Consider the following 19,269-nt stretch of genomic DNA (forward strand, 5'->3'; position numbering starts at 1 on the left):
GAGGGTCTTGTTGTATTGGATGAGGACGGCATCCGATGTGAGCAGGTCCTTGGTTCGGATGAATGCAGCTTCCTCTCTTCTCCCCCAAGTCCAGGTGTCTGTTTTGTCCAACAGCCTATGCAACGGTTCCGCCGCGGTTGCCTTTTGGGGTAGGAAAACATTATAGAAGTTAATCACCCCAAGAAATGCCTGCATTTCTGTTTTATTCCTTGGCCTGGGGGCCTCCTTGATGGCTCTGATTTTTTTTTCTGTTGGGTGAATTCCGTGCTGGTCTAGGAGGTACCCTAGGAACTCGACCCTCTCGGTATGCAGCTGGCATTTTTCTTTTTTGACTTTTAGCCCCGCGTCTTTGAATTTTTGTAGTACCTCCCTCAGGCGACCTTCCAGTTGTTTTTGGTTGGCGGTGGGTTACTATGGTCTGCGCCTCGGCGGTTTCCGCGTCGACCGGTAATTGTTGGTAGGCTTGCGCCAGGTCGAGTTTCGCGAAAACCTTGCCTCCCCCCAGTGAGTGCAGAAGGTGCTGTACTACTGGGACGGGGTAAGCGCTTTGTTGTAAGGTGCAGTTTAGGGTGGCCTTATAGTCCCCACAGATTCTCACTGACCCATCGGGCTTGACTGACTATGGGGGTCTCCCACCGGGCGTGATCGGTTGGCTCTAGGACTCCCTGTTTGATGAGCTTGTCTATCTGCTCATCGATCTTGGGTCTGAGTGCGAAAGGTACTCGCCGCGGTTTTAGGCGTATCGGGGGAACGCTGGGGTCTAAACTGAAGGAAATAGGGGGCCCTCGGTAATTGCCTAGGGTGCCGTCGAACACTTCCTGTAAGTCCCTTGCGAGTTGTTCCTCCCAGACTACCTCTGCAACATGGTCGATGCCCGTTACTTCGATCCCGAGCGGCGCGAACCACTGTAGTCCCAAGAGGCTAGGTCGGTCTCTGTCTACGATTGTCAGGGGAAGCCTTGCTGTGCGCCCCTTGAATGTGATTTCAAAGTGTCCTGTTTCGACTACGGGGATGCGGTTCCCTTGGTAGTCCTTTAGAATTAGCTTCTGGCTTTCCAGCCCCCTCTTGTGGATGGCGGGCACCAGGCACTTGATTTCCCGCTGTGCAACCATGGAGAGGTAGGACCCGGAGTCCACCTCCATCTTGCATGGCTTGCCCTCGGTGCCCACTTCCACGTGTACCTTGCGGGCGTCCCAGCTAGATGAGTGGCCGATGACGACCGTCTGATGGGTCTCCTCTCTCTGTTCGTTCTCGCCGTTTCGTCAGCCCCGTCCGTCCCGGTTCCAACGGCTCTCAGTTTGGCGGTCCCTTGTTCTGGTGGGGGTGCCGTCTCGTCTCCGGCCGCTGCTGTCTTGTCGTCGGGGGCTGTAGGCTCTCTTGAGTTGGCAGGCTCGGGCGATGTGGCCTCTCTTGTCGCATTGCTGGCAGATCGCGTCGAAAAATCGGCACTCCGATTGAGGATGGTCACCCCCGCACCCGGCACAGTGCAGCCCTGACTTACGACTCCACCGCTCGCGCCGGTCTCACTCTGTCTGGAGTCGATGGATGTCTTCCTCCTCGTCTGTGGTGTCGGAGGGGGAGTCGAAGTCGCCATGGTGGGTGGTGGTGGTCGCTCGACGGCTTGCCTCTGGCTGTGTCTCGGCTGTCGGGGTCATCTCGGAGGTTGCGGCTTGGTCCCCGGTGTCTGGTCTCTGCATTCGTGCTGCTGACTTCCGGGTTGCCTCGGCTGCGGTAGCCTCGGCGAGGGCATCGGTGAGGGAGATGTCGCCTCTTGCCATCAGCTGGCTTTGTAGGACAGGGTCCCTGAGCCTGAGGACGATGCGATCTCGTAACGCCTCGTCCATGTCCATGAAGCCGCACATGCCTCCTAGATTTCGCAGGTCAGCCACGAAATCGCTGGTGCTCTCACCCTCTTTCTGGTCGCGCCAGTAGAAGTCGTGCCGTCTGATGAGGGTGGGCACGGCGGGAGCATAGTGGCTTCGCAACAGAGGCTCGAGGTCGGCCCAGTCCATCGCCTTCACATCTTCAGGTTTTGCGAGGGCCTTTGCCATTTTAAACACTGCGGGCCTGCAGTGTGTCAGGAATACGGCCCTTTTTTTCTGCCCATTTGCGTCCTTGAGGTTGCTACTCTCCAGGAACATCAGGAACCAATCAATGTATGATTCCCAGTCCTCAGTAGCCTGGTTAAAGGGTGCGGGCGGCGCGATGCTGGCCATCTTGTAGGTCTCGTTCGTCTCGGTGCCACGTGCTCGGTGGATACCAGTTCCGCGATCCCACCCTCGTCATCAGTGTTGTGTAGGCCGATCGAAAGAAGGCTCGGGAGTCAGTGACGAGTTTTCAGCTCTTTATTAGTCCCGAGATCGACTCTGGGTCCTGAGAATCGGCGGCAGCTTTTATGGAACTGGCCGCGCCCAATGACACCGCTTTGAATCTCCCGCAATTGGTTTCCACCAATCGCGGGGATTCGCGGCGGGCCAATCAATGTGGCTCGCTCGGCCAATCCGGTTGCCACGCACCCTGGCCAATTAGGGCGCGGTGTTTACAAGAATGTTAATGTACAATACAGAACAAACACCAGAATGTTTCCTTCCTGCCTTCCTTATAGGATTAGCCCAGGAATTTCTTTTAACAACCGGTTCTCTGAAACGCTTAGAAGATTAACAACCGGTTCTAGCGAATAGGTGCGAACTGGTAGAATCCCATCCCTGGCTATTACCCACTTGGAGGCTGTCCGGATGTTGACGTCTAGGTCTCCCTTGAAGACAACCTGGGCGGGCTGCCAGTGGAAGGAGAGGCGGTTCCACTCCCAGTGCAGGTTCTCCGTGGTGTTGTAGGGATCCTGCAAGGGGAGTGGGGAGAGAAGACAAGGGTGGGTGGGGAAGTCCGGGCCCCGAGGCTGCCCCCTGCTCCTTATCCCCCATGGCCGCTGCCTCACCTCCGTGGCCACCTGGTGGAGGCTGGCCTGCTCGATATCCATGTGCCAGTCGCCGTGCAGCAGCAGGCGGCTCTTGTCCCACCAGGGGAGAGGCGGGCAGGGGTCTTCGGAAGGCTTGGTCAGCCGGTCGATGGCCTGGCCAATGAGGGTCCAGGCGGGGTCCCAGCAGGGCCCCCAGACAATGGTAAACTGGTAGACCTCGGCTGGGGGGGGCAAAGGAGGAGTGGGGTGTCAACTCATCGAATATCGCTAGGGTCTTTTTAAGAGTTGCCATAACAGAAAGGGAGGGGGGAGTGATTCCATAAATGTTTTTTCAAAGATAGTAACTAGGCAACTGAAGTTTCTGCCGGGCAAAATTCTAATTGGAGAACCTGATTGATGACTCTGGGCTATGGACGTGTCCCATTGGAGAATATGAATTAGGATACACCCAGAAGGATGGGGGTGGGGGGGAAACCAGGGTCAAGGGGGACAACGAGTGATGTGTCTCAGTGTTGGACATGTTCACTCCCAATAAATCCTTTGGAAGTTTTGGAAGTTTGGCCCGAGACTCAGGATTTAAATGGGGGGGGTCACTGCTGGAATCCTGACAAGGGGGGGATTAGGGGCATTGGAAGAGGGGGGAACAATATGGGGGATCGGAGGCCCTTCCCCCCTCCCCCAATGGAGTCAGAGTCCCCTCCTCGCCCCAACCCACAATTCCGGACAATTCGGGGAGGGCTGTGGGGCTGCCAGGATTACAACAGCCAGCCCCCCCCTGCCGTGTCCCCCCCAGCAGGACTTACAGCAGAAGTTGTGGTAGAACTTCAAGGGTAGCATGTTCCTCTCCACGGTCCCAGGGCCCCACGGGGTCCCCAGCTCCAACTTCTGACGCCGGCGAGAGCAGAGCTGCCCAGGGGTCTCTCCCAGTCCCGGATCTTGAATAAATAACGGGGGTAGTCCTGGATCCGCACTGGGGGGGGCAGAGGAAAGAGGCCACGTTGAGAAGGGGTGAGGGCTTGGGGTGGGGGGCTTGGGGTGGGGGGCTCCTTCACCTCTTTTCCCTTCAAACGGCTCCTAGTAGAGAGCTTATTGCGTTCAACGGAGGCCCCCCCCATAGCCAGAAGAGCCTCGCTGTAACCCCAGATCCATGGGGGCACCCATGGCCCATTTTCACATTCGACAGTCCCCAGGCACGTTTGGCTGTCCTCTAGTTAGCTCTTGTCTTGCATCCCCCTTCCTTCAGCAAAGCTTAGACCCGCCTCCCCACGCTCTTTTAGCTTTTTTTTTTTAAAACAAGTTTTATTAATTTCAAAAACAAACAAATCATCATCAACCATTACATATTTGAACCTTTTTCCATTATAGATTTAACAAGTCAGATAAAACCTTATCTTATACAATACATTTCTATATTATTTCATCTATTTCTTTCTGACTTGATTATCGTCACTCTCTTTCTATGTTTCTACAAGGTTTCACCAATACTCTCAAAGACATAAACAAACACAAACATACATATAAAAAATCTTTTAGTAAAGTAACTTGGCCCCAGGTATCTCTCTTTATATGGGCTTTAATTATATTCATGCTCATCTTACAGATCATTACCTATTTTATTTACCATTCTGTATCTTCTATATAAACTTCTCCACACATTTCACTCTTCATAATTCTATCTTATTCAATCCATCTTAATTTAAATCATTATATTTGTATCTTTTGCCCATCCTTTATTATCCCTCTATCTCATTCCTTATAATGAAAAAAAAAAAAGAATTTCTCCTGAAATCACTAATCAGAGCATGATGCCTTTCTATCCTCTCCCTAAATTAATTAGATTAACATTTAAAAACACCTAATACCCAATTTGATTCTGCTTGGTACATTCTATCTACTAATTTTTACTTTTAGTAACAATAAAAACAGAGTAAAAATCAAAAATGTTTAAATACATAATATCCTCCTAAATACGTAGTTAAATAATAAATCTAAATAATAAATCTTATAGCATTCTCATTGCCTTTCCCTTCAATATTTTATTACATTTTAAAAATCAATCATTATTAAACATTTCAACATTTTAATTTATTAACTCTTAAGCCATTCTAATTTTCTATTTCTAATACAAATGTTACAATACCATCTTGTGTACCTTGCAGAATCTTTTTTAAGAAAATTTATGCTTTACCCATTATCCCTAAAAAGATTCCTCTTTTCCCATCTAATTTTAAAACTTTGTGGCTTTTCTCCGCCTTTCCCCTTTCTTTCTTCCCCACCAAATCTTCCTACCCCCTCTTCTAACCTCTGTCTTGCCGGCATTCCTTCTCTGTTGTATTCCCTTTTTCTCTTGTTTGCTATCATTGTATTTATTTTGCATCATATTTTTCTCTTTCTTAAATGTTTTTTTAGATCTTAAGTCCTTCATTTTCCTCGCTTTCTTCCTTCCTTCTTTCTTAGATGAATTTTGGGATTCATTGAAGATGGCGTCTTCATCTTCTTCTTGTTGTTCTTCAGTTTCCATCTGTATTGTCTGTTCATAGTTAACCAACGCCATTTTTAAAAAAAGAAAAGCTTTTTCCATACCATCTTTACAGGCTGCTTTTGTTTGCTCATATTCATCCCTCAGTTCCTCAAAGGAAAAAGCCATTGTAGATCTTTTCTTTTCTTTTTTTCCTCTTTCTTCTCACACCAACCAAAATATTCCAAAAGAAAAATAAGACAATCCCAAAGTCCACAATCCTCAATCAATCCAAGCCAAGCCAAAATTCCCCTTTCTCTTCCAGGGGTAGTATCAGACAAAGGAAAAAGAAAATTCAAATCTGTGTTTTGAAGCCTTATTAAGATTTTATTTCTGTTTTCAAATCCTTAAGGCATCTCCTCCAACAAAGTCCAACCAAATAAATATATTTTTTGTCCTCTCCCTTCCGACTTATCCCAAAAAGCTAGTTTTACCTGAAAAAAAAAACAGGTTTCTCAATATCCATTTATTAATTCCGTCGGGGGGGAGAGTAAACTTTCCTTTCAGCACCTCAGAATTGCCACTTATTTTCTCTTGTGGAAAGAATCACCCAAAAAGCCATCATTTTCAGGAATTAAATTAAATATATCTTAGAGTCCTGGGTCAACCAAGAAGACTTTCACTTTTAAAAACTTTCTCCTCTTCCTCCAGCGCATACTTGCCCAGCTGCCGGCTTCTTTGTGGCGGCCATTACGGACCGTCACTGCACCATCTTGGTAAAAGGAGGTTCTGCCGGCTAGGGAGGGGGTCTGCAGCACCCCAAACCCTTTCCCGGATCCCCCCTACCTTCAGCTGCCCCTGCAGGGCAGCCTTGCTCCGCACCCTTTTGGATTGGAGCCCCAAAAACGGCTAGCGCGGCAGGGATCGTGCAGCTTCGCGAATCCCTACCGCTCGCAAAGCCGACAAACCGGAAAACCTCTCTTTTAGCTTTTTAAACATAGTAACTAGGTGACTGAAGTTTCTGCCTCGCAAAATTCTAACTGGAGAACCTGATTGATGGCTCTGGGCTATGGACGTGTCCCATTGGAGGATATGAATTACGATACACTCAGGGGTTGGGGGAAGCAAATAACTCAAGGCAGCGATCTCCCTTTCTCCTCTTAATTTCCCCCAACAGCCCTGCGAGGTGGCTTGGGCTGTGAGGGAGACAGAGACTTTCCCAGCGTCAGCTTTCCTGCCTAAGGCAGAACTAGAACTCGCGTCCCCTGGCGATTCCCCCAAAGTCACCCAGTCGGCTTTCGTGCCTACGGAGGGACTCGAACTCTCAACTCTGGAGGGGAAGGAAATATACCAGCTCACAATACAAACAGAAATTCTGCAGGTGGTCCTGGAGTTACGGCTCTCATGGAGGCTGCCCACTCCAGTCGTAACCCGAGGAGTAGTGAGGGGAGGGAATCTTGTACCTTGAATGGATCGCTCCCTCCTTTTGCCCACATTCGAAGGGGAGGCTCCTCCAGGGCACATGAGGCATTTTGGGGTCGGGAAGGCCATGGGGGGGCAGCGATGGGACAGGCCACCTGCCCAAGACCCCGAGGCCACCCCTCCCACTGAAGTACCTCGTCCTCCCCACCATTGCTTCCCCCCTCCCCAACCTGCTGCGCTGGGTCACTGATCATGCAAAGATCCAGCAAGCAGTTCCTTCTCCCACCTTCTCATCCCCAGGTGCCCCTTTGCTCTTCTGTTGGGGCCTCCAGAGGCCTCGCCCAGCCCGTTGCAGGCTGAAATCCACCCCTCAGGAGCTCGGGTTCAGGCTTGCAATGGGCTGGGTGAGGCCCCCGGAGGCCCCAAGGGAGCTTCTGTGGGGCGGATGCTGTCAGAGTTTGCAGCACATCCAACTGGCACTCAAGAAATTCTTCCACGTGAGGAAAACAATCCCAGACAGCAGACGTCAGCATGCAAAATCAGGAGCACAGAAGGAATATTCACAGAAGGAAGTCCTTACAGAGGAGAGGGAGGGATAGAGAGGGAGAGGGATAGAGAGGGAGAGGGAGAGAGTGTGAGAGAGGGAGATAGAGCTAGAGGGAGGGAGAGGGAGGGAGGGGAGGGAGAGGGAGGGAGAGAAGGAGTGGCAGAGGGAGAGAGAGGGAGAGAGAGGGAGAGAGGGAGGGAGGGAGAGAAAGAGAGAGGGAGATGGAGGGAGGGAGAAGGAGAGAGGAAGGGAGAGGGAGAGAGGGAGAGAGAGAGGAGATAGAGCTAGAGGGAGGGAGAGGGAGGGAGAGGAGAGACAGAGGGAGAGAGAGGGAGGGAGAGGGAGAGGGAGGGAGAGAGGAAGAGAGAGGGAGAGAGAGAAAGAGAGGGAGGGAGAGAGTGTGAGAGAGGGAGATAGAGCTAGAGGGAGGGAGAGGGAGGGAGAGAAGGAGTGGCAGAGGGAGAGAGAGGGAGGGAGGGAGAGAAAGAGAGAGGGAGGGAGGGAGAGGGAGAGAGAGAGAGGAGAGAGAGGGAGAGAGGGAGGGAGGGAGAGAAAGAGAGAGGGAGAGGGAGGGAGGGAGGGAGAGGGAGAGAGAGAGGAAGGGAGAGAGGGAGGGAGAGAGGAGATAGAGCTAGAGGGAGGGAGAGGGAGGGAGAGGAGAGGCAGAGGGAGAGAGAGGGAGGGAGAGGGAGGGAGAGGGAGGGAGAGAGGAAGAGAGAGGGAGAGAGGGAGGGAGAGAAAGAGAGGGAGGGAGAGAGTGTGAGAGAGGGAGATAGAGCTAGAGGGAGGGAAAGGGAGGGAGAAGGAGGGAGAGGGAGGGAGAGAAGGAGTGGCAGAGGGAGAGAGAGGGAGGGAGAGAGGGAGAGAAAGAGAGAGGAGAGGGAGGGAGGGAGAGGGAGAGAGGAAGGGAGAGGGAGAGAGGGAGGGAGAGAGAGAGTAGAGGGAGGGAGAGGGAGGGAGAGGGAGGGAGAGGGAGGGAGAGGAGTGGCAGAGGGAGAGGGAGAGAGAGGGAGAGAGGGAGGGAGGGAGGGAGAGAAAGAGAGAGGGAGAGGGAGGGAGGGAGAGGGAGAGAGAGGAAGGGAGAGGGAGAGGGAGGGAGAGAGAGAGGAAGGGAGAGAGAGAGGAAGGGAGAGGGAGAGAGGGAGGGAGAGACAGGAGATAGAGCTAGAGGAAGGGAGAGGGAGGGAGAGGAGAGGCAGAGGGATAGAGAGGGAGGGTGAGGTAGAGAGAGGGAGGGAGAGAGGAAGAGAGAGGGAGAGAGGCAGGGAGAGAAAGAGAGGGAAGGAGAGAGTGTGAGAGAGGGAGATAGAGCTAGAGGGAGGGAGAGGGAGGGAGGGAGAAGGAGGGAGAGGGAGGGAGAGAAGGAGTGGCAGAGGGAGAGAGAGGGAGAGAGGGAGAGAAAGAGGGAGGGAGAGGGAGAGAGAGAGGGAGAGAGAGGGAGGGAGGGAGAGAAAGAGAGAGGGAGAGGGAGGGAGGGAGAGGGAGAGAGAGAGGAAGGGAGAACTAGAACTCGCGTCCCCTGGCGATTCCCCCAAAGTCACCCAGTCGGCTTTCGTGCCTACGGAGGGACTCGAACTCTCAACTCTGGAGGGGAAGGAAATATACCAGCTCACAATACAAACAGAAATTCTGCAGGTGGTCCTGGAGTTACGGCTCTCGTGGAGGCTGCCCACTCCAGTCGTAACCCGAGGAGTAGTGAGGGGAGGGAATCTTGTACCTTGAATGGATCGCTCCCTCCTTTTGCCCACATTCGAAGGGGAGGCTCCTCCAGGGCACATGAGGCATTTTGGGGTCGGGAAGGCCATGGGGGGGGGGCTGCGATGGGACAGGCCACCTGCCCAAGACCCCCGAGGCCACCCCCTCCCACTGAAGTACCTCGTCCTCCCCACCATTGCTTCCCCCCCTCCCCAACCTGCTGCGCTGGGTCACTGATCATGCAAAGATCCAGCAAGCAGTTCCTTCTCCCACCTTCTCATCCCCAGGTGCCCCTTGCTCTTCTGTTGGGGCCTCCAGAGGGAGAGAGGGAGAGAGAGGAAGGGAGAGGGAGAGAGGGAGGGAGAGAGAGAGGAGATAGAGCTAGAGGGAGGGAGAGGGAGGGATAGGAGAGGCAGAGGGAGAGAGAGGGAGGCAGAGGGAGAGACGGAGGGAGAGAGGGAGGGAGAGGGAGAGAGAGAGGAAGGGAGAGGGAGAGAGGGAGGGAGAGAGAGAGGAAGGGAAAGGGAGAGAGGGAGGGAGAGAGAGGGAGATAGAGCTAGAGGGAGGGAGAGAAGGAGTGGCAGAGGGAGAGAGAGAGGGAGAGAGAGGGAGGGAGGGAGAGAAAGAGAGGGAGAGGGGGAGAGTGAGAGGAAGGGAGGGAGGGAGGGAGAGAGAGAGGGAAGGGAAAGGGAGAGAGGGAGGGAGAGAGAGAGGAGATAGAGCTAGAGGGAGGGAGAGGGAGGGAGAGGAGAGGCAGAGGGAGAGAGAGGGAGGGAGATGGAGAGAGGGAGGGAGAGAAAGAGAGGGAGAGAGTGTGAGAGAGAACTAGAGAGAGGTAGAGGGAGGGAGAGGGAGGGAGAGGAGTGGCAGAGGGAGAGAGAGGGAGAGAGAGGGGGAGGGAGAGAGAGAGAGAGAGGGAGGGAGAGGGAGAGAGGGAGGGAGAGAGAGGAGATAGAGCTAGAGGGAGGGGGAGGGAGGGAGAGGGAGGGAGAGAGGGAGAGAGAGGGAGATAGAGCTAGAGGGAGGGAGGGAACAGAGAGAGAGGGGGGAGAGAGGGAGAGAGGGGGACAGGGAGAGAGAAACAGGGAGAGGGGGAGAGAGGGAGGGAGGGAGAGATAGAGGGAAGGGAGGGAGAGGGAGGGAGAGGGAGGGAGAGAGAAAGAGAGGGAGAGAGAGGGAGAAGGAGAGGGAGGGAGGGGAGTGGGGAGGGGGAGAGAGGGACAGGGAGAGAGGGACAGGGAGTGGGGGAGGGAGGGAAGGGAGAGAGAGAGGGAGGGAGAGTGAGAGAGAGAGGGAGATAGAGCTAGCGGGAGGGAGAGAGGGAGAGAGAAAGAGCAAGAGGGAGAGAGAGAGGAAGAGAGAGGGAGAGAGGGAGGGAGCGAGAGGGAGGGAGAGGGACAGGGAGAGAGGGAGAGAGGGAGATAGAGCTAGAGGGAGGGAGAGGGAGAGGCAGAGTGAGAGGGAGGGAGAGGAGAGGCAGAGGGTGAGAGGGAGGGAGGGAGAGGGAGAGAGAGAGAGAGGGAGAGAGAGGAAGAGGGAGGGAGGGAGAGAAAGAGAGAGGGAGAGGGAGGGAGAGGAGAGAGGGAGGGAGAGGGAGAGAAAGAGGAAGAGAGGGAGAGAGGAAGGGAGAGGAGATAGAGCTAGAGGGAGGGAGGGAGAGGGAGGGAGAGGGGGAGAGGAAGATAGTGGGAGAGCGAGGGGAGGGAGTGAGAGGGAGAGAGGGAGAGATGGAGGAAGAGAGAGGGAGAGAGGGAGGGAGAGAGAGAGAGAGAGGAGGGAGGGAGAGCTAGCGGGAGCGAATGAGAGGGAGAGCGAGAAAGAGCAAGAGGGAGAGAGAGGGGGAGAGGGAGAGAGTGAGTGAAGGAGAGAGCTAGAGGGAGAGAGAGGGAGAGAGAGGGAGGGAGGGAGAGGGAGGGAGAGAGGAAGAGAGAGGGAGAGTGGGAGAGAGAGAGAGGAGAGAGGGAGTGTGAGAGAGGGAGATAGAGCTAGATGGAGGGAGAGAGGGGAGGAGAGAGGGGAGAGAGGGAGAGAGAGGGAAAGAGGGGGACAGGGAGAGAGAAACAGGGAGAGAGGGGGAGAGAGGGAGGGAGGGAGAGATAGAGGGAAGGGAGGGAGAGGGAGAGGGAGGGAGAGAGGAAGAGAGAGAGGGAGGGAGGGAGGAGAGGGAGGGAGGGGAGAGGGAGGGAGGGACAGGGAGAGAGGGAGAGGGAGTGGGGGAGGGAGGGAAGGGAGAGAGAGAGGGAGGGAGAGTGAGAGAGAGGGAGATAGAGCTAGCGGGAGGGAGAGAGGGAGAAAGAGCAAGAGGGAGAGAGAGAGGAAGAGAGAGGGAGAGAGGGAGGGAGCGAGAGGGAGAGAGAGGGACAGGGAGAGAGGGAGAGAGAGAGGGAGATAGAGCTAGAGGGAGGGAGAGGGAGAGGCAGAGGGAGAGGGAGGGAGAGGAGAGGCAGAGGGTGAGAGGGAGGGAGGGAGAGAGAGAGAGAGAGGAAGAGAGAGGGAGAGAGGGAGGGAGAGAGAGAGGGAGAGCAGGAGAAGGAGGGAGACAGAGAGGGAGTGAGAGGGAGATAGGGAGAGGGAGAGGGAGATAGAGAGTTGGATTGGGAGGGAGAGGGAGATAGGGAGGGAGGGAGAGAGGGGGAGAGGAAGATAGTGGGAGAGAAGGTGTGGCAGAGGGAGAGAGGGAGAGAGAGGGAGGGAGGGAAAGAGAGGGAGAGAGAGGAAGGGAGAGGGAGAGAGGGAGGGAGAGAGAGGAGAGAGAGGGACAGGGAGAGAGGGAGTGGGAGTGAGAGAGAGGGAGATAGAGCTAGAGGGAGAGGGAGGGAGAGAAGGAATGGCAGAGAGAGAGGGAGGGAAAGAGAGAGGGAGAGGGAGGGAGGGAGAGAGAGAGAGGAGAGAGGGGGACAGGGAGAGAGGGAGTGGGAGTGAGAGAGAGGGAGATAGAGCTAGAGGGAGGGAGAGGGAGGGGAGGAGAGGCAGAGGGAGAGAGAGGGAGGGAGAGCAGAGGGAGAGGGAGAGAGAGGGAGGGGGAGGGAGGGAGAGGGAGAGAGAGGGAAAGCAAGGGGGAGGGTGGGGGAGGGAGAGAGGGAGGGAGATAGGAAAGGGAGGGAGAGCAAGATGGAGAGAGGGAGGGAGGGAGAGGGAGGGAGGGAGAGCAAGAGGGAGAGAGGGAGGGAGAGAGGGGGAACGGAGGGAGGGAGAATTCTGGGTGGGGAATTCTGGGAATTGAAGTCCTCCAGGCCGGAAGTGGGCAAAGTTGGAGAGAACCTGTCCTAAAATTCAGAATGTGCTACATTTAGGCAGAACTTTGACTTCATCAAGGCTGTAATTTGGCAAAGATCATAACCAAGAAAGGACCAGTATGCTTTTTATTGATTTAGATTATATATATATATTCAGAATGCTTTTCCTTCCCTCTCCTGCCACTTCCTGGCGAGTTTGTTCATTTCAGCGCAATCCTTTCCTTCCTTTCTAATCGCATCCTCCGCGGGCAGGACCAGGACCTTTCCAGCTGGGAAATGGGGGCAAGAATGGGAATTTGATCAATCCACACAGTCGAAAATCACGGGGGGCGGTCGGCGCTTTGTTCCCACGAACCAATCTTATTCAAAGTCACCGAGATGCTTCAGCAGCGAAGACGGAGATTTCGCCCCTATGTTTGGCCTGTTGCTGCTGCTGCAGGACAAGCGCCCCTAGAAGGCCTGGGGGACGGAAGAGGCCTGGCACCCTCGGGGGTGGGGACGTCTTTTGGGGGTCTCCGAGCCGGGGGTCTTCCCTTTGCAGACGCTTCGATCCCAAAGCAGCCGCCTCCTCAGCGCCCCAGGGGTTCCCCCTCCGCTGGGAACGGTTCGCTCCTAAGGGACCCTCGGCCGCCTTTCTCCCTCCGAGGTGCCATAAGTAAAGTGCAGCCGCGGCGTCAACGGGCTTGCGGTGGGCGGGTCCCACTGCACTTGCAGCTGCCAGAGAAACCCTCCCCGCCCAGGAGGGCAGCTTCGGCCGGAGCCAAGAAGGGCCGCCGCGCCTGCGCCCAGGGCGCGGGGGCGTAGCCAAGAGCGGCCGGGGCGCCTGCGCAGAGCAACCCTCAGCCCCAGGAGGCGGGAGGGGCGCTGGCTTCTCGCGGCCTTCGGCTCCCGCTCCGGGCCAGTCCCGGCCACAGAGGCTCCCCCGCTCCTCGGCCCCAACGGCTCCGGCCTCCCGGGCGAAGCAGCAGCGCCCGGGAAGCGCCCTTTACCCCCATGGCGGGCGGGGGGAGCGGAGGGGAGCAGGGGGTGGGGGCAGGAGGGGCGGGGCCTCCCAGGAAGAGGCGGTGCAGGACCGCCGCCCGCCCGCCGGGAAACGAAACCGAAAGCGCCGGCGGCCCTTCGACTCCACTGCGCAGGCGCCCCGGCTGAAGCTGCCTTCCTCCCCGCCCGCTGCCGGGCAGAGCGGAGGCTCCTCGCAGGGGGAGGGGACGGCTGCGCCGGGCGGAGGGAGCTTCACAGGTGAGGTCAACTTCCCCGCCGAAGTGACGCCCCCGAACTGGCCCAAACGGGGGGCTTCGGGCGAGGCTCCTGCTCTCCCCGAGGGGGCCAGGGGGCCTTTGGGGCGAACCAAGGAAGACCCTCCGAGACCCTCCGGGCTGAGCTGGAGGGACCCGAAGAGACCCGGAGGGGGCTTCCTTTCCCTCTTCTCCGCCCACTGGGCAGCCTCCCCGTTTCAAAGAATCCCCCTTGCTTGTCTGCCCCTCTTCCCCCAGGACAGGAAAGGGGGCCTTAAGCAGAGGAGGGTTCCCAGCCTGCTCCCTGCAAGAGGGGAGGGGCTGAGAAAGGAGGAGCCTCCTCCCCCCCACCGACAAGGAGCCAATGAGCAGCTTCCCTTCCAGGCTCTGCAAAGGGGGCTGAAGAGCCCATGGCGGCCTCAGGGAGGAGACCCTGGAAGGGCAGCTGGGCCAGGAGGCCACCTGCCCGCTGTGCCTGCACTTCTTCGAGCAGCCGATGGTCCTGTCCTGCGGGCACAACTTCTGCCGCGACTGCCTGGCCCAGTTGGGCCCTGAGCCTTCCTGTCCCCAGTGCAGGGTCAAGGTGGAGCCCGGCAGCGCCTGCCCCAACCGGGCCCTGGCCAACGTGGTTCGCCTGGTGAAGAGGCGCCGGCTGTCGGAGGGAGCCCAGGAGGAGAGCAGCGGCCAACGGCTGTGCCAGGAACACGGGCGGCCCCTGCAGAGCTTCTGCTCCCGCGAGAAGAGCCTCCTCTGTCCCGGCTGCCTGGAGGGGCACCAGGGCCACCCCTCCTCTCTCTGCCCGAGGCTGCCCAGGAGTTCAAGGTAGGGGTTGGGCACCCTGGGCCAGGCTTTCCAAAAGGGGGGAGGTGGGCAGCCCCAATTGCATGGGGCACTCCGTCAGGACACGGGGCGGGGGTGGTGGCAGACCGACCCTCGGTTGCTCTCCTCCCTGTGGGCCCCTGCCTGTCCCTGGGACCCTCAGCAGGGCCTCTCCTTGAGTGTGGCACAGAGTTCCTGTGGACCCCTCTGGGTGGGAGCGCTGCCATTTGGGACCCAGGAATGGCACCCTCTCCTCTGCGTGCAGGACTTGCTGGATGGCCTCCTGGAGCCCTTGAGGAAGGAAGAGGAGAAGCTGCTGCATCAGAGGCAGGCCGAGGAGGAGAGCCGGCAGGAGTGCCAGGTGCGTCTCTTGGGGAGGGGGCAGGAGGCAGCCCCTCAGGGACGCTGGTTCTGCGGCTGGGAAATCTCCCCCCTCCCTCTGAGTCCCCCCTCTTCTTCTGCCCCACAGGAGCTACTTGCCGCCGAGAAGCAGCAGGTGGGCCTGGCGCTGAGTCCCTGCAGGAGCTGCTCCGGGAGAGGCAGCCGGTCTGGGTGGGCTGGCTGGCCGAGCAGGAGGAGAAGATGGAGGCCGAGCGGGCGGTGGCCCTGGCCAAGCTCTCCGGGAGGCCTTCCGCCTGCAGCAGCTGATGGCCCAGACGGAGAGGAAGTGCCGCCAGCCGGACGGGAATTCTTGCAGGTGGGGGGCCCTTGCTGGCCTCAAGGGGGGGAGCAGAGGGTCCCGGTGGGGTGGGCGGAGGGGAGATCGGCAACCTTTGCGAGAGCCGGCACCCATTTCTCTCTTCTCCTCTTTCAGGACATCCAGGATACCGTAGACAGGTAGGCGCCGTCTTGCCTTTCCCTGTCTCTGTGGGTCGGTTTGTGCCCAGAATTTCTGGAGCAGCCGCACCCTTTCGGATTTTGTGGCCGAGAGATGCTGGTTGTGGGGCCTTTGGTGCTCTCAGAGCTCGACTGACTTCCTGCAGACCTTTCGTTACCCGACTAGGCAACACCATCGGTGCTGGGAGGGAGTGGCTGTCAGCATTGTAGCAACCCTTCATTCCACCCAATAACTCCAAAAGATATCTCTGAAAAGTTCCTTTTATTTGGATAGTAACTGGCACATCTGGAATTCCGTATCTGAAAGTTCCAGGCTTCCTTACAATAAGTAAATACTACAAATCCATCCCCTGAACCCATCACCACATCCCATCACCATCCGTCCCAAAGGACGACTTCCTTTTCACTATGCGCAACACTACGTGACCTTGAACCAGCAAAAGAATTTTATTTTGTCTAGATACACTCCAATTAATTCCCTCCACCACCCCCACTTTCCCAGGAAAAATTGTGGCAGCTTAGGAGCATCGAATCTCAATATGGCTTCCAAACCTGACAGTGGGGTTTGCTCCCCCTTGATACACAAGTAGGTTGCTCTCACTTGGGCTCAGTTGTTGGTCAGGCGTTATAAACAACACAGATGAGGCACCACCAACGCAGACCAACAATCCAACAGCAAACAGCAGCCCAACCAGGGAGCCCCCAAGGAGAGAACAACAGTCCCACCAATATTGTCAGGGCAAGCCAGGAGTGCAGGCAGTCCTTGACCTCACGACCACAGCTGAAGCCAAGATTTCTGTTACTAAGTGAGACAGTCGTTAACTGGGTTTTTATGACCTTTCCTGCCATACTTCTTAAGCATATCACTGCCATTTATAGGTAAGTAAACTGGTTGTTAAGTGAACCTGGCTTCCCTGTGGGCTTTGGTCATCCGACGGCCACATGATCTTGGGATCCAGCAGTGGTCATAAGTGTGAGCCAGTTGCCAAGCAACTGCACTTGGATCCCGTGGCCGTGGGGATGCTGCAAAGGTCGAAACTCTGCAAAATGGCCGGAGGGCACTTTTTTCACTACCGTAACTTTAAATGTTCACAAAACAAATAGTTGAGGGTTACCTGTATGTGAAAGGAGAGCAAACCGCACTCCCTTCTGGCACTGATGATGTTGCTCAGTTGGGTAATGAAAGGTCTTCAAGAAAACAGCCGATCCCCAAGGACCCTCGGGGGCAACTCTTCTCTTCTGCAGCCATTTGGACGATCCCCCAGGCAGACTATCCACTTGGGGTGGAGGGAAGTGGTGGAAACTCAGTTGTTGCAGGAAACCTGGTTTCTTTGCTTTGGATCCCTTAGTCCTTGGTACAGTAAGATCAGAATCACATTGATGTTTGTGATGAGTTTGTGTCTTTCCTCGCTTCTCTACTGAACTCTAGACTGGTTCAGTGTGCAGAGTCGGTTGCGATCAAAGCAACAAACAATGGTTGCATAAGAAGCAAGGCAGGATTCAGGCCACATGCTAAACTCAGGTTTGGAAAACCCGAGTCCTGTACTCGCCTGGCAAGATGCTGGAAAGGACCAGCTTGTTTCACACACACCATGGCCAACCCAGCCCTCACCCAGCCCCCCTGTGATGCGGGGAGGCAGCCGGGTAGCTGTGTGAGGCCGTTGTCAACTCATAAAACATTTTGTATACAAGTTTTATAGTTGACAACAGAAAGAAGGAGGGAATTTCAAAGAGCAGGCGGCAGTGGAATTGAAAGTACATTCCATTCATATTTTCTTCTAAGACTGATTAGATGACTGAAGCTTCTGCACGAAAACATCTAATTGGAGAGCATGATTGATGACTCTTGGCTATGGACGTTTTTTATCTTAGATGATACACCCAGAGTGGTGGGTGGGGTGAAAGCAGGATCAAGGGTGACAGTGAATTTCATATCTCAGAGTTGGCTACGCCCGTATTAGTGCCGGACGTAGAATGGTAGCTTCAAATAAATCCTCTTTAGTTTAGGGAGTGTGGCTCAAGGCTCATGATTTAATTGGAGTAACTGCTGGAACCCTGACAGCCACCCTCCTTGTGTCGCAGGTGCCGGAGTTATGTGGTAGGGCGCGTAGAGAGCGGCTCTCCCAGGCTGCAAGACAAACTCCGCACCCTCTTGGTGAAAAACGCTTCTGTAAGGCAGATTGTGGACAGTTACAAAGGTGAGAGGCCTTTTCAGGAGGGGACTGGGGGTCTTGGGCCCTCAGGAGGAGCCCCAGGAGTTCTGGGCCCTCCTCCTGCCCCCTTTCCTACTGGGGGATCTTGGGTAAGCCAGGCCTCATTTTTTCCTTTCCTCCGCATCTCAGTCTCTCTGCAGGCAATTCTAACCAAGGAGAGCCAGGATCGACTTCTGGCCACAGGTAAACCCCCTGGGGCTTGGGGGGGAGGAGTCAGTGGAGGAGGGGCTTGCAAAGACTACCAGGCCTCACAGCAGTGGTTTCCCACATCGCCAGTAGTAACGCCTGCCAGGAGTGGCTTCCTCTGTGGAGTGGAAGCCCCGAGTCTGGAGGGCCCCAAAGGCAGCCTCTGGGGGAGGAATGGGGGTCCCACAGCAGCCAGGCGGAGCCAGAAAAGAGCTACGGGGGAGGGCGCTGAGAGCTTCCCGGGCATAGAAGTGCACAGTGGGGGCCTCGGTGTTGAGTTGTGCCTTGTGAGAAGTGGGGGAGGGGGCTTCTCCAAGCCCCCCATCCTGATTTTAACTTCTATCCCTTCTTCCCCAGAACAGCCAAGATCTCGTAAAGGTAACAGCACACGGAGGAAAAGGTCTACGTCAGGGCCAGGATGCACAGTAGAGGGTGGGGTCCAGTTGCAGCGCCCTGTGTACCCTTGACGTTGGACTCCCCCGCTGCCTGAACCAGCTCTCCAGGCAGCTGACGGGTCAGCAGGTGCTGCTGTAAACGGGGGGACCTCTGACCCCATAGCAGCCATCCAAGTGTGGTGGGTGGGCCTTGGGCAGCTGCAGAGGATGATATACTTAGGGATCGAGCTGGCCCTTCTTTCAAGCCTGCCAGACACCGCGACTCACGGTAGCGAATTCCATGGATGACCGAACGGCCCAGTTTGCTCCCCTTGGCATCCTGCTGCCCCCCTCCCGCTAAGCAGGTGTAAGCAGCCACGCTTCCCTTCCCTGAGTGGGTGGAGCATCCTCTAAGACGGAGTTCCCCAACCTTTTCACCTTTGCTGATCGGGGTGGGTGGGGTGGAGGTAGGGGATGGTCCTGCGTGTGTGGAGGGAAACATATCCCTTGGCTTGCGCGAGTGGGGATGCACGCAGCTGCGTTCACAGTCACCCACCACCTCTGTGGTCTGGTTCCGAAAGGCTCAACGCACGGTAGGGGTCCAGGGCCTGGGAGTGGGGGAACCCTGATCTATGACCGGCTTTGCCCTCCCCTGTTCCCAGCCCGTCTGAGAGTTTCTGTTCTCCATCCTGTAGTCCCAGTCACGCTGAACAGCTCAACCGCCCACCCCCGGCTCCTGTGCCAGAAGTCAAGTGTGTGTTGGGCCACCAAATACCAGGAATTGCCGGATGTGCCAGAGAGGTTCGACAGGGAATTCTGCGTCCTGGGCTGTGAAGGATTCACCACAGGATGGAACTGCTGGGAAGTGTCCGTGCACGAGCTAGACACGGCCTCGGCTGTCAAACCTAGTGCACCGCAGCTGACATTTCTGTCGCAGCGCAAAAAATGCTGGGCCATCGGGGTGGCCAAGGAGTCCGTCCGCAGGAAGGGGACCTTCCAGCTGAGCCCCCAGGAGGGAATCTGGGCTGTGGGGAAGAGTGGTTGGTGGGAGATGGTCGCTTTCAACATGCATCAGCAGAAGCTGAGCTTGCAAAGGCCGCTGCAGAGGCTGCGGGTGAGGCTGGACTGCAAGGCCAGAAAAGTGGAGTTCCTGGATGCAGAGACGGAGGATTCCTTCTACACCTTCCAGACAGGGCCCCTCCTGAGGGAGACGCTCCGGCCTTTTTTCTGCCTGGGCCAGGATGGGGTCACCCTTTCAATGTGAGGAATGTCCACGTCCTATAAAAGATCTTCAGGACTGATAGTCCCCAACTTACAACAGTTGAAATAG

General features: G+C 56.1%; 1 protein-coding gene across 1 annotated transcript in view; it reads left to right on the top strand.

The window, feature by feature from the left end:
* The first annotated feature begins 12,653 nt into the window (after nt 1-12,653).
* LOC113430909 (E3 ubiquitin-protein ligase TRIM7-like) overlaps nt 12,654-19,269 on the top strand; it is a 25,430-nt gene continuing 18,814 nt past the window's right edge. Inside the window, 11 exon segments of the mRNA XM_087954131.1 lie at nt 12,654-13,075; nt 13,916-14,292; nt 14,295-14,332; nt 14,595-14,690; nt 14,799-14,838; nt 14,841-14,951; nt 14,954-15,026; nt 17,249-17,364; nt 17,509-17,562; nt 17,923-17,943; nt 18,635-19,202. Coding sequence (XP_087810257.1) covers nt 12,654-13,075; nt 13,916-14,292; nt 14,295-14,332; nt 14,595-14,690; nt 14,799-14,838; nt 14,841-14,951; nt 14,954-15,026; nt 17,249-17,364; nt 17,509-17,562; nt 17,923-17,943; nt 18,635-19,202 — 1,916 coding nt within the window.

Source organism: Notechis scutatus, chromosome 2 (assembly GCF_049901735.1).
Source record: "Notechis scutatus isolate UNSWTSFEM ecotype Mainland chromosome 2, rNotScu1.2, whole genome shotgun sequence".
In the NCBI taxonomy this organism is placed as follows: domain Eukaryota; kingdom Metazoa; phylum Chordata; class Lepidosauria; order Squamata; family Elapidae; genus Notechis; species Notechis scutatus.